At 40.1% G+C, this 14,275-nt stretch overlaps 1 protein-coding gene and 1 long non-coding RNA gene across 3 annotated transcripts in view; one reads left to right on the forward strand and one right to left on the reverse strand.

Annotated features, from left to right (window-relative positions):
• The window catches only part of LOC148126729 (uncharacterized), a 41,583-nt gene extending 27,699 nt beyond the window's left edge, over window positions 1-13,884 (forward strand). The window contains exons 1-3 of one of the 2 annotated variants that reach the window (XR_015742493.1): window positions 9,615-9,734; window positions 10,705-10,983; window positions 13,574-13,884. This is a non-coding gene — a long non-coding RNA (uncharacterized LOC148126729). Of the gene's footprint in view, window positions 1-9,614; window positions 9,735-10,704; window positions 10,984-13,573 lie in introns of those variants that run through there. The other variant, XR_015742494.1, reaches the window with a different exon arrangement.
• Window positions 9,564-13,734, reverse strand: LOC113452628 (vomeronasal type-2 receptor 26-like). The gene is made up of 4 exons (XM_087928143.1): window positions 13,252-13,734; window positions 11,892-12,119; window positions 10,794-10,920; window positions 9,564-10,477 (listed from the first exon to the last, which is right to left on the reverse strand). Exons 1-4 carry the CDS (start codon window positions 13,732-13,734, stop codon window positions 9,582-9,584), a joined length of 1,734 nt encoding a protein of 577 aa, XP_087784269.1. The 3' UTR covers window positions 9,564-9,581.
• Window positions 13,885-14,275: the final 391 nt, after the last annotated feature.

A 14,275-nucleotide genomic window follows, 5' to 3' on the forward strand; every position in this document is an offset into this window, starting at 1 on the left:
TATTCTATTACTAGTCAGATCCAACTCTGCTTACCTTCTAAGCTTAAACCAAGTTAGTTCAAACACCTAAAAGAAAGCCCCAAAAAGCATTTTTTTCACACTTGGCCAATAAAGAATTCTATCTATCTCATTAAAAATTCAATAATATATGTCCAGTAAAAATATTAAAATACAATCACATCTCAATTCATGTTGGAATGAATTCTTCGTTATAAAGATTTAGAAGATTAAACTTTATTGGCATTGTACAAGTACAACAAATCCGTGGATGCACCCCAACTGTTCGCAGTGCACAATAAAACCAAAGCACTTAAAAATGAAGATAAGAAAGATAGAGTACCCATGTCTCCATTTGCAATTTGAGAGTACAATATCTATGAATATACACAAAATATACATCCAACAATGACTGTAACACTTAGCTGAGTATAATTACACAAGAGATGGATTTCTTTGTACTGTATTATGCTATTATACAACTGAATTGGTATTGGAGATTTCACATTTTTTTGACATCTTTTTAATGAGGTAGTGACTTTGTGTTTATTTGTGGTTTGATGGCCTAGGAAAGAAACTATTTGTTAGTCTAGTGGTGTGGGATTTATTGACTTAAAACGCTCATCCAGACGGCAGTCAAAAAAAGATAACGCTCAGTGTGAGGGTCTCTATAATGGCTCTTGATTCTGCTTTTGGCAGAGACCTGGTGAAGTCTTCAGGGAGTGGCAGAGGGCAACCAATGACCTTTGAGTTGTGTTTATCACCCTCTGTACAGTCTTCCTGTCCTCAGCTGTGAGCCTGCACACCACACACCCAGACAATACATCAGAGTGTTTCCACAGAGTCTTTATAGAAAGCCACAACAGCTTATCCAGATTTGTTCTTCCTGAGAACCTGCAGGAAGTGCGGCCATGCTGAGCCTTCTTCACTATGGCCTTGGTGTTAGGGACCAGGAGATATCAGCTGAAATATGGGTGCTAAGAATCTGATCGTAGGGGGACAGTTTCTACCTTATTCCCTTATTGATGATGAAGTGGGCGTGGTCCTGTCCATGTTTCTGAAGTCCAGTAATCAGTTCTTTGGTTTTATGGACATTCACTGACAGATCTGCCTCTGTGAACACCAGATAGACAGGTAATTCTCTACTTCTGCCCGATATGCTGTCTCACCCTCTCCAGAGATGAGACCACTACCAGTCGTGTAAGTCATCCGCAACTATGATGGTGTTTGTTGTGTGGCTTGGTGAGCAGTCAAAGGTGTACCAGATGAAAGGTGAACTTGTCAGGTTGTTCCTTTGTGCCACTGAAGATGTTACTGAATTGGGTAATGAAATTCCCTGGGCAAGAAAAACAATCAAACTCAGAGCATTAAAAATTCCAGTTCAATCCTGGGCTACAAATATTGTTTTCGTTCATTTTTTTGTTTGAAACATTTCATATTGCTACAGTGAAATCTTCAAAACAAAAAATCGAAGAAATCCAGCTGCTATGATTCAACTTCCAGACAACTCTACCTGGATGACTGAGAATCTTTTATTGATATTTTCTTTTATCATTGCTCTTCATCCTTTTCTTTTTCCCTCTAGCTCCAATTCCATTCCCGCAGTTTCTCCTCAGTTTCACAAAGGTTCCATGGATGGAGTCTATTTGGATGAAAATAGAGAGTTTAGCAACTGACTTTGATATCATGAGCTGATTATGTTCCCCAACAATTCTTCTTCAAACTGAAATTAGGGGATCTGGAAAGGCAAGGATCCCCAGATCTCTGAAGTTTACTCTGATCAGGATGGTTTTGCAAAACTGAAATGGCTCAACAAGGAAGGAAAAATGGGTTCTTCCATTTCACAGATTCCAAAACCTTAGACTGTAATGAAGTTCCTGAGTGATTATACCAAATTGTTGATTTTTCAAGAGTAGTGATTTTCCCAGCTCTTCTAGTAAATTGTATGGTAAGAACATGATATTCAAAATCAGGGTGCCTCAGGTTGCTTGGAAGTTCATTCATCACAAACGGAGATGATTTATGTTCTAAAGAACTTGAACCTAAAATTCTAAAATCAGAACTAAGAAATTCAAAGATCAGAAAGTGGAATGGAGGAGGAAAGAGGCAAAAAGAAGTAATATACATGTCATTAAAGAGGGTTTAAAGATCCATTTGAGCAGGGTGTCAAACTCATAGCCCATAGCGCCCAGATGCATCATGAATTGGCCATGCCCAACCCCAGTTCCTCAGTTAAAGGGGGAAAGTCATGATACATCATGACAATAATGATGGTAAGTCTGATACATTAGTATTGGAGGCTTCAGATTTGAATCAGAAAATCCAATAGTTGAAAGCATCTATTGAGGTTCTCAAGACTTGAAATCCAATGAGTATAGCCCAATTTGTATGTTGTCCCAAAGTAATCCAGATTAAACCCAAAGCAGGTGATTGACTGGAATTGTTACTAATTTTTTTTTCTCTTTCAATTTTTTGGAGAGGGGATAAGCGGCTCAAGTCATTGTTGACTAATGTGGCAACTACCTGAAGAATCCCCTGCAGTTTTCTTGGTGAGATTTCAGAAATAGTTTGCTGTTACCTCTTCCTGGAGCTAAGACAAGGTGATTGGCTAAAAGTTATTCCTAAAGCAGGACTAGAAGTCACAACCTCCCACTTAGCCAGTTGTCTTCACCATTACATCACACACTCATGTTCGTTCTCTTTCCATAAGATTATTCTCCACGTTCTCCTTTAATGTCCCTACTTTCCATAGGGCCTCCCTCCTTCCAGGTGTAGAGGCTGTCAACCTGGATTCGAAGTAAGGCAACCTAGAAGGAGAACTCAATTTGTTGTTACCTCTGCCTTCCCTGTGCAGAAGGTACCATCTCCACTCAGGAAGGTGGGTGGAAACACCTTGGAGGAACCAGATAGTTTCCATGGAGGGGCTTTTAGTATTTCTAACCTTGGTCTTTCAGACAGTACAGAAAATAAGGGACACATTTTGCCTCCATGTTTATTTCATATGTCACATTTCATGCTACAAATGAAGTAGGGCCCTATCTTTTGTGTTGATATCAGATGACACAAGACAGCTTAGGGCATTTTCTATATTTTGGGATTCATTGTTGCTTAATTCCATCCTGGAGAAGTTTGTTTTATCAATATTTAATCAATATGGAGCCACCTTGTAGTGTCAACTGTAAAGCATCTGGCTTGCTCTCAAGTTGCCATAAGAAGGAGGGGAGAGATCTGATGGAGCAGTTCATTGCTAAGGATCAGAAGCACTATATACAATGAGCGAATTTGCTCAGATTGTGTCTCAATTTACCAAGCCCAGCTGGAGAGGCGTGTTGTCCAGCCTGCGAAAGTGCTTCATTGGAGAATGTGATTTATGACACACCCTGGGGTGGAGGGAGAAACAGGGTCATAAGTGAACAGTAATTACGAGGGACAGAGCTGATTGCGCTTGGGAAAAGTGCTGACATGTTGTCTCCTACTAAATAATTGAAATTTTTTTGAAACTTGGCTTGAGGCGCATGAATTAATTAGGCATCCATCGAACCCCGAGACACCCAGTTTGGGTGCAGTTTACTTGCCTTCTAGTAAACATCTAAACTAGACATTTTCTAAATCACCTTTGTTACTTTTAAAGTAAATTTATTTTATTTATTAGTGTGTATGTGTGATTTCAGAACAGCTCCATCCATTTTGTTACTTCAACTGCTACTTCATTTTTTGCTACTTCAATCCAAGTCTTGAACTTTGTTTAAGGGGAGCAGTACTCCATTCAGAAAATCACTTACTTTGCATATTGTTGTTGTTGTTGTTGTTGTTATTGTTATCATGTGGTGTTACATCATTAGACACCACAATACTATTACAGAATAGTAGTTTGACTGACTGTGTACCACTTCCATTAGATACACTCTTGCTCTTTCTTGGTTTAAGAAAGAGTGAATAAGGTGTACCACAGGAGGATGAGCTAGCACACCAGAAAGAATACAGGGCCCCCTCCTTCCTGGAACTGCCTCACAAATAGATGTTGCAAAAAAAAAAAAAAATCAAGAAAGTTGATAGCAGGAATCTGACTGCCTGTACAGGACACCAACTCATCTCCACCAAAGAAAGTTACCTATTAATTTATTTCCATAAACATGTTTCAAACTATGAAGTGCAGAAGCTGAAAGGGATGGGAACTCACTCTCACCATGCAGTGCTAGTGCTAGGGCTCAAACCACTGGAACAGAGACCATCTTCTGTTATTAAGTCACTGAACCACAGTGCCTTTTTTCCATTCTACTGATGGAAAACAGTTTAAGAAACAGTGAATAACACTTTATGAATCAAGGAGAGAATTACTTAAACCTCTTTACGTTCATTTTTATTTTTACTATTTTGATGGTTTCAGCTTCTAAGCCAATCAAGGGTGAGCAATAAAGTGTATATCCCGATTCTTTTTCTTTGTAGATGCAGAAAAATGCATCAAGTATCCAGAAGATCAGTGTATCCAAATCAGGAAATCAAACCCAATGTATCTTCAAGATTATTACCTTCCTGTCCTATGAAGAAACATTGGAATCATTCTGATTTCCCTTTATCCTATTTTTGTCCTTTCTCTACTACTATAATATTTGCCATCTTCTTATTAAATATCTAGAAACTCCAATAGTCAAAGCCAATAACCGTGACCTCCTACATTCTCCTTTTGTCCCTCTTTTCTTTCTTCTTAACCTCCTTTCCTCTTCATTGGTCCTCCCAAGAAAAGCAACATGCCTTCTCCCACAGTCAACCTTCAGCATCATCTTCTCAGTTGCTGTCTCTTGTGTCCCAATAAAACAATTGCGGTGGTGCTGGCTTTCTGGCCACAAAAACCAAGAAACACAGTGAGAAGATGGTCAAAAAAGCTTGGCCAACTCCATCATCCTTTCTTGTTCTAGTGTCCAAGTTGCCATCTGTACTTCCTGCTATGGAATTCTCCACCCTTCCCTGACTCTGATATGCAGTCTCAGCTTGGAGAGATCACATTACAATGCAATTGAAGGATATGCGTTGCCATGTTTTATATTGCTTCGGCTGACATGGGCTTCTTTGTCTGACATCTGCTCGTGGTAGCTTTCCTGGCCCGGAACCTCTGGAGCCTTCAATGAAGCCAAGCTGATCACCTTCAGCGTGCTGGTCTTCTGCAGCAAGTCTGACTCTTTCTTTGCGCCCACCTATCTGAGCACCAAAGGGAATTAAAGTGGTGGATAGCAGATCTTCCATTTTGGCTCTCCAGTGCAGGTCTTCTGGTCTCTTTGTATCTTCATTCCTAAGTGCTACATTATTTTACCAAGACCAAATCTGAACACAAAGGAGCAAAGTTAATGATAAAAGTAAAAATAGAAAGAAATGTTGTTATTAATCTTTTCTCAAGGACAGACTCTGGCACCACTTTTTGCCTCTCATCTACACCTTTGACATTTCTTCTGTTTAAGGATAATCCATCATTCCTTCCCTTGAGTTGATCCATTACTGTGATATGTAACATTATACCTGTGAAAATATAAAGCAATGGCAATGCCACTTAGCTTCTGTGTTAAGTGCAATTTACTGGAATATTACCTATGAATTCTCTGTATTGTTTTGTGGCGTTACGTTATAACATTATAAAAGATCATATATTTTGCAGGTCATGCTGCCCAGTATCATGTTAATGATGGAGATTATTGAAATGCAATAACAGGACAATAGCAGATGGTATGCTACAATAATAGGGTGTTGCCAGGGTGATGTGTAGCTGAATAGATTGTGAATCTGAAGGGGCAGAAATTTATATATATTTGAAAACTATATAAACCCTAGTCGAACAATGTCTTCTGTGGCTCTGCCAATGAGCACAATTCCCTTTGGAAAAAAAAAACCCATAATAAAAAGCTCTTATTTATTGTTCAAGAGTCTCCAGTTGTATGAAAAACCAGAAAGCTTATTTTTATCATAAATTTCATCATGATCTATCCAGTCATTTTTTATTTAAGTTAGTTTTGCTCTCAACAGGAAGTACTGTGTATCAGGATATCTGTACAGTGGAATTGATCGAGACATTAGGATAACCTGAGAGGCAACTACACCAATGATAATCCAAGCCTATTTTCTTATAACGTTATATTGTAAGACCAATAACTCTCTCCAAAGATTCAACGCTTTTCCCACCCAAAACCTGGACATAACCTTCCTTTTCCTCTATTGGCTGTCAGAAGTCAAGGATTCTTTTTGAACACCTAAGATGAGCTTGTTCCATAAAGGCCAAGCTGCTGACCACTGCTCCTTCTTTTTTACTTTTGATAGAGTGAACTATTGCCATCCATTTCTTGGAAGAAACTGGTTGTTTCAAACTGGTTTTTACTCTTCATTGTCCTCTTAGTTCTCTCTTCAAGTTTCTTTTCAGTTGTTTTGCAAGAAACTGCTCAGATACAAAACTGGACTGATCATCTGCCTTTGAAGCAGCAGCAGCAAATTCCCCAAAAGGGTCTTCCTGGGAAACTTGGCTGTCAACACAGCCATAAAAACATTGAGAAAGAAAGTGACTGGTGAAGGCTGGTAGATCTTCAAGAGGAACACAGATTCTGAGAAACACAGACAATGTGATTAGCTCTAGCAGGAACTCATCTGAAAGAAATGATGTCCTTGCATTCTGCCTGTACATTCTTTCAAAAAACCTCAACAACTAAAAAGATACTCATTTGGTCTTTTAGCTGCCAGCAGAAAGAGAGTGGGGAAACAGTGCATTTTTCAAATGCCTCAGATAATCACCTTGGTAGCCCAAAGTTGTTGGCGCAAAATACTGAGAGCATGATTGAGACTCTGGCTATGGATGTGTCCTATTGGAGAATACATCCAGGGGAGGGGGAAGGCTAGGGTCAAGGGGAAATAAATGGTACCAGTGTTGGCAGCACTCAGCTGATGCCAACATGGCCATTCCTAACAAATTATTTTTTTACTCTATGGCTAGAGACTTCATGATTTGAATGGGATGGATTTGTTGGAGTCCTGACAACCCCACTGTCTGTAGTCCTCCTTCATGGTCTCACAGTTATCCCTTAATGGTCTCACCAATATCATTTCTCCCTTTCTTTACTTTTGAATCTAAAGGCTAATATGCTAGTAATATACTGTAATGTTGGGTGTATAGGTCCTTAAAACAGTGTTTCAAGAGTTTTCCTGACTTCGCCCATACACCAAATTGTGGCTATAGGTATCATCAGAACCACAGTGGTGCAGTGGTTAGAATGCAGTACTGCAGGATGCTTCTGCTGACTGCCAGCTGCCCAGCAATTTGACAGATCGAAGGTTCATCCTTTCATCCTTCTGAGCAGTGGTGGATTCAATTTTTTTTTTACTACTGGTTCTGTCAGCATGGCTTAGTGGGTGCTGCTTGCGGGCATGGCAGGGGAAAGTTACTGCAAAATCCCATTCCCTCCCCACCCCACTAACCTGCTTCCAGCTCCCTCTCCTCTGTGCAGAGCAACCAAAGAAGACCCAGCCAATCAGCTGAGACTCTGGAGGAGAATACATGGGGCAGGACGGTATTTGCCAGTTCTCCAAACTCTTCTTTTCAAAATTTCCACTATCAGTTCTCCAGAACTGGTCAGAACCTGCTGAATACCATCACTGGAACCTACCTTTCAACATTCCATGCCATTCATGTCAATCCAGGTGAACTTCAGTTTTGTCAAATATCAGGCCAGTGATCAGATGCCCAAGCAATTGTTCCTTTTGGATCCAGAGGCAATAAGCACACCAGTCAATATAATTTAAGCTTTAATATTACTTCAAGCAAAGATCATTAGAATTATAGTGTAAAAAGCATGCACAGCAAGGAAGATGATACCCAAAGCTGTTAGTTAGGGACTCTTTAATAGTGACATAAAGACAGAATAGTATTGTTTAAAGACAAAGAGGTGAATATAGAAGAAGCCCAACCAACAGGAAAAAATAAAGAAATAAGTACAAATTGGGAAAATAGTTAAATATATATTGATACATAAAATAATATATTATAATTATAATGAGCATATTAAGGTTAGAAGTTGTAAGACAAAACCTATGTATATGTTTTTGTATTATTACTGTTAGAATTGTTTAAAAAATATATTAACTCAGTTGTTACAGTGTCCACAAAAAATGTTGGTTGTTAAAGGAAAACTACAAATAAAACATATACCCCACTCCCCCCAAAAATAGTGATAGCGGAGATACCCCCAGGGTGGCCCATTTCCACAGTACCCAGTGTTAGGTTCTATGCCAAACCTCCCAGGTTAAAGGCCCATAGGTAGAATGTAGTATTGCAGGCTAACTCTGCCCACAGCCAGAAGTTTGATCCTAACCAACTCAAGGTTGACTCAGCCTTCCCTCTTTCCAGGGTAAATAAAATGAGGACCCAGAATGTTGGCAGCAATATGCTGGCATTGTAAACAACCTAGAGAATGCTGTAAAGCACTATGGAGTGGTATATAAGTCTAAGTGCTATTGCTGTTAGGAGTTATTTTTTAAACTTGACACCATGACTTCATGGTCCTGTTTCTATGGTCATAAGAGTGCAAGACATGACTTTCCTTGGACAGGAATTGACATAAACGAAACATACAAACCCAGTGTGCAAGACTTAAGGGATCTATAAAGTCACTTTATGTAGTCTAACACTGCATTCGGAGGACACCCTGTTCAGTATGTACTATCTAGTAAAATTTTGTAATTTGTTTTGAGTCCAGGGTTGTGATTCCACATTGGATATTCATGTTAACTGTAGGTCTGAGGGGAAATTGAGGTGCCTTAGAGTCTTAATTAGAAGACCTTGCACTCTTGTATGTATGGCAGGGGTGTCAAACTCAAGGCCCAAGGGCCGGATCCAGCTGGCAGGGTGCTTAGATCTGGCCCATGGGGTCACCTTGGAAACAGTGATGGATCAACCCATAGTGCCTCTTTTTGGGAGCCCATTTTCACTGGCAGAGCACTTGGCCACCAAAGGTGCCCCTGAGGTCAAGCACAACCCTGATGAAGCTCTCAATGAAATTGAGTTTGACACCCCTGACATATGGGGTCACCAGAAGGCTCAGAGAAAGAGGAACACCTTACACATCAGAGTGTGTGTTGGTAGGTGAGCATTCTGAATTCTGTAGCTGGGACATCTCATATGCCTTCTGTCAGGGCTTCAACTATACACCCCCATTCGAAGTTGTCACCTTCAGCTGACTGACCAACATATTGGAGAGAAAATGAGAGAGACAAAGAAAGACAGAAAGGAACATTTTGCACATCAGAGTGTGTGAGTAGCAGACGAGGCGAATTCTGTAGCTGCGACACCTCAGAGTGACTCTGATGCCTTCAGCTGACCGATCAACATTTTGGATAGAAAGCAAGATTGACAGACAAAGAGTTATGTGTGTGAGAGAGAATGTCTGCACAATTATCTATATAATTAAACTTAAAGGGAAAAAAGGAAATATGTGTAAAAACTGCTGGTTTATTTCTATTGCAATGCAAAAAAAACCCTCCTCTCTCAAAAACAGTCACTGCAGCAAGTAATAACAGTCATATTTTGAGAGATGTACTCAAAGTTAATTACTATTTTATTTTGACAGCAAGTGTTCTTTTGTATTCAGGTTTGGTCTTAAAAAAATAATGTAGCATTTAGGAATGAAGATGCAGCATAGCAAACCAGTACTTGAAGCCAAGATGGAAAAGATCTGCACAGCCACCATGTACTTCCCCCTGGTGCTAAGGTAAGTGGGTACAAAGGAGACCCAGACACTGCAGAAAACCAGCATGCTGAAGGTGATGAGCTTGGTTTCATTGAAGGCCCCAGGTAGATTCCTGGCAAAGAAAGCTACCATGAAGCAGATGACAGCCAGGAAGCCCATGTAGCCTAGGGCAAGGTAGAACATGACAACAGAGCCTTGATTACATTGCAGGATGATCTCTGCAGATTGTGAGTACATGTCTGACTCAGGGAATGGGGGAGAAGTGCCCAACCAGATGCTGCAGAGGACTATTTGCACAACAGAACAAGAAATGATGATGGAGCTGGCCAGGCTCTTCCTTAGCCATTTCTGTACTTTATTCCCTGGTTTTGTGGCCAAGAATGCTAACACCACCATGATAGTTTTGGCTAAGACAGTTGAAATGGCAACTGAGAAGATGTTGCTGAATGCTGCTTGTTGCAGAAGGCAAGTGGCTGTCTTTGGCTGGCCAATGAAAAGGAAAGAGGTCAAGAAGGAAACAAAGAGAGAGATGAGGAGGATGTAGGAGAGATCCCGATTGTTGGCTTTGACTATAGGAGTTTCTTGGAATTTAATGAAGATTCTCAAAATTAAGCTGGTTACCAAAGACAGGAACATGGTAAGGAAAGCCAAGATGATCCCTAAATTTTCTTGATAGGATAGGAAAATTTCCATCTTAGGTATACAGTCATTTTGGTTGATATTTGGATGCTGATATGCTGGACATTTGGTGCATTTTTCAGCATCTGAAAAGAGATGGGGGGATTTAAAAAATTTCATTTCTCAAGAGATGCCAAGAAAATTTTTAGTGGTTGACCAGTAAAGAAGTTGAAGGGCAAGAAATGTCCTTCCCGGTATGAAAGCCAAGCTTTCCCATATCTTTTATTAACCTGCACCCAATTTAAATTCCAATATTAATTTTATATCTCACTATGTAATAAATATTAAAAGAAATTGTTCTTCTTTAAACCAGGATTTAAAATGCCAATGAAAACAGCCCATTAAAAGGTCAGGATCGAGAGTCTTCCCAAATACCAGACCTTTTACTTTGGTGTCACCCACCATCAATGGTGGAGATAGTTCCTTCTACACAAGGAAGACAGGCGTAGCAACAGATGGGCCTCCCTTCCTGAGCCACCTTCATGAATCCAGGATGACAGCTTTCCACACACCTTGAAGGAGGCAGGGGCTAAGGAAAGAGGAACAATACACAGAAAATGAAATTATTTTTAGGAAACTGGCAATGGCAAAGGTGGGTGACCTCCAGTGTGACTAATTAAAAGCCAACAAACATTCTGAGCAGCAAACAGACAGTAGCAAACACACGCTAGTCCCAAAAACCTTTTATTTTATTTCAACGGCTGTGAATTATATGCATTCATAACCCATAATGAGTCCCAAACAGTTTATGAATAGTCCAACGCAAATCTTCCACAATCCTTCTGGATAAGGCTGATAAGTGTACACCTTTATCTTCCTTGCTGCCAATGACTAAATTGCCAATTAGCTGTACAAGGCCAAATGGAGCACAAGTCAACATGGAGCTTCAGACTCTAAACTAACCAAAACAAACAAAGTTGCTTCTTTCAAAGGATCATGTCCCTTTTCTCCTCCTTTATGTCTTATGGGAGGGGCCAATCACCTCCAAGCCTTACTCCCAAGTCACCCCTTTTGTCTTAACTGTTCTTGCCTTCTGGCAGCTCTGCAAAAGCACACACTGGGAACAGGCTCCCTCTGTTCCTCTGCCTCACTGATATCAGATTTTGGGGGCTCCAGAGTCAGCACATAACTCCCTGATTGGCCCTGGCCCCATGTCTGTGTTGGATGCAGATCCCTCATCTGAGCCCTCCACAGGCTCGAGGACCGGCCCCTGTTCCTCCCCACTGTCTGACTCTGCTGCTAGCTCCACAGGCCACCTGCGGACCACAACAGTGTGAACTATGTTATCTGCATGACTTGCTCAATCAATTTTTATTTCCTCAGATTCAATGAAAATTGAAGGTGGTATTTTTCATGGCCACCTGATTAGCCGATAAAATTTCTCTAGGTTTTTAGTGTCAAGGATCAGTTGAAATGAAAACTAAAAGACAACCTCCCCAAAGAATTTCAATCCTGTTTTCACCACCTTCAGTAGAATAATAATAATAAAATGATTCTCACCTTATTCAACATTTCTTTCTGTGCAGTACTCTTCTGGTCAAGGGTAAACTTCAAAATGTGAGCTGCCCTTTTTTCTATACTCCCAAATTTCATTCTCTTGACAGACCTATTAGGGAAAACAATCCAGTTCACAATATCCAGATCAGCACTGAGATGTCCTTTCTTTTCAAAATATACTCCTTCTATGAAATTATTGTGAAACTGAGCGTTTTGAAGGAAGGAGTGAAGCTGGAAAAGACAGGAAAAGGAGAATTATAAAGGACTTTACATTCTTTGAAAAGATCCTTGGTTTATATATGTATAAAAGAAGAGACAGAAATCACAATCTCTGGAACTAAAACTACAGTATATTGTCCACTTAGCTTTCGTTAGCCTCTGCTAACATTGTCAGAGTGTAAACCTACCATTGAAGAGATAGCTATACCCAATGGTGGCTCAGTGGCTAAGACACCAAGCTTGTCGATCAGAAAGGTTGGAAGTTCAGCAGTTCAAATCCCTAGAACCGCGTCATAGAGTGAGCTCCCGTTACTTGTCCCAGCTTCAGTCAACCTAGCAGTTCGAAAGCATATAAAAATGCAAATAGAAAAATAGGGACCATTTTGGTGGGAGGGTAACAGCGTTCTGTGCGCCTTTGGCATTTAGTCATGCTGGCCACATGACTACAGAGACATCTTTGGACAGTGCTAGTTCTTCAGCTTTGTAACAGAGTTGAGCATCGCCCCCTAGAGCCGGAAATGACTAGCATGTATATGCAAGGGGAATCCTTACCTTTGTATTTATATGAATATCTCTGTTCAAAAACAAGGTTCTGTTTTGAGTTTCCAATTTGAATAGCAGACTATTAATAAGTACAGGAGTAACAGGTGCTAACACTGTGGCATTTGGAAAAGACTGAGCTGAAGTCTTCACTCCAGTCCGTGTTTCCAGCAGGAACACAGACCGTTCCTATTGAAACGGTCCTATTCCTATTTCTTGACAGCCAGCTATAAAAGGGAGCAGTCAAACGGCATCAGCTGTTGTCCGCCAGCTGGCTGCCTTGTTAGCGCGGCAGCCATGGCAACCCTTTATTGTTACAATAAAGTAAAGCTGAAGTTCGCTCCATGTTCGCCTCAGGTTATTCTGCCACTCTACAACAAACATATTGTTTAAATATGTTGATTAGAACAATGATGATAAAGGACAGAGGTTTCACCATCTGGTCATGTTCCCATTCCCAATGCTATATCATAGTAATGCTAATATACAATTGCTCTAAAGGGAAGGAAACTAATTGTTACACATCATAGTTTGCCCACTGGCTCTTTGTATCCAGAATGAAAGAAATTCACCAATGAAACTTGTCTGATAGAAAAAAAAATACCTGCCAAACTTTCAGCCTTGAAGCTTCCATGCTATTCCTCTCTGATATCTTGGATATGGATATATAAGCTGAATTTAAGGCCCTTCCCAGCACCCAGATGGTGTTGTAAATGAGATAGCTGTCCAGAGCCAGGATCTGATCAATCTCTTCTTTCCTTAGAGAAACTAGATCTTCTCTCTGTTTGCACCGTCTCCAGACTTTTATCGAAAAGGAATCCTTAGCAAATGAACATGTATAAGATTTCTTCCAAAAATTCAGTATAGATTTGAGAAAGAGATTAAAAGCATCATAGCTCACCCATTTCCTTTTCTGCATTGAAAAGGAAAAAATGGCACCCACATATTTAAAGGAAAGTTTAGCATACATTAAGTCCACAGTGAGATCCCGCTGAGCTGAGGTGATCCAGACTTTTTCTAAAAAATCTTGTTGAAAACCTTGAATTACTGTTTCTATAATCAGTATTCCAATCCAGAATGAACTCATCTCTGGACTGTAAACAAAGACATTGACTTGCCTCCACTTGTAATATTGTTCAAATGTTAAAACTATGTGATGCACACTTAGTGGAACACTTTGATATATAACTGTGCAAATGCCATTCCTTAACATTAAAGAAGACATTGCCCTCCTGAACTTCTCCCCCTGGTCAGTTTCTGGAGCAAGAAGACCAACCAAGGTCCACTTGAAATGAAGGAGAAGCTGGACCATCCCTGGGTACTGGACTCCTTCAGCAGGGAGCATCGAGTAGAAGAAAGGAAATTGAGTTTTATCCTTCAGAATCTGAGAAGAAAAACTGTAACTGATCTGAAAGGAATGGAAGACAGTAGTATTTTAAATGGAACAAGCAAGATTCAATTCTTATTTTTGTCACGATAAAATTCTATGTTTTTTATTTGATTTGTCAATCACTTACAAGATAATAAGTATAATAATAAATATAAGTAGGTATACAGAAAATAGGTATGAATAAATGGGGACAATAGGACAGGGATGGTAGGCACGATGGTGCACTTATGCACGCTCC

The sequence above is a fragment of the Pseudonaja textilis genome, chromosome 2 (assembly GCF_049901715.1).
Source record: "Pseudonaja textilis isolate UNSWEBS1 chromosome 2, rPseTex1.2, whole genome shotgun sequence".
NCBI lineage: Eukaryota > Metazoa > Chordata > Lepidosauria > Squamata > Elapidae > Pseudonaja > Pseudonaja textilis.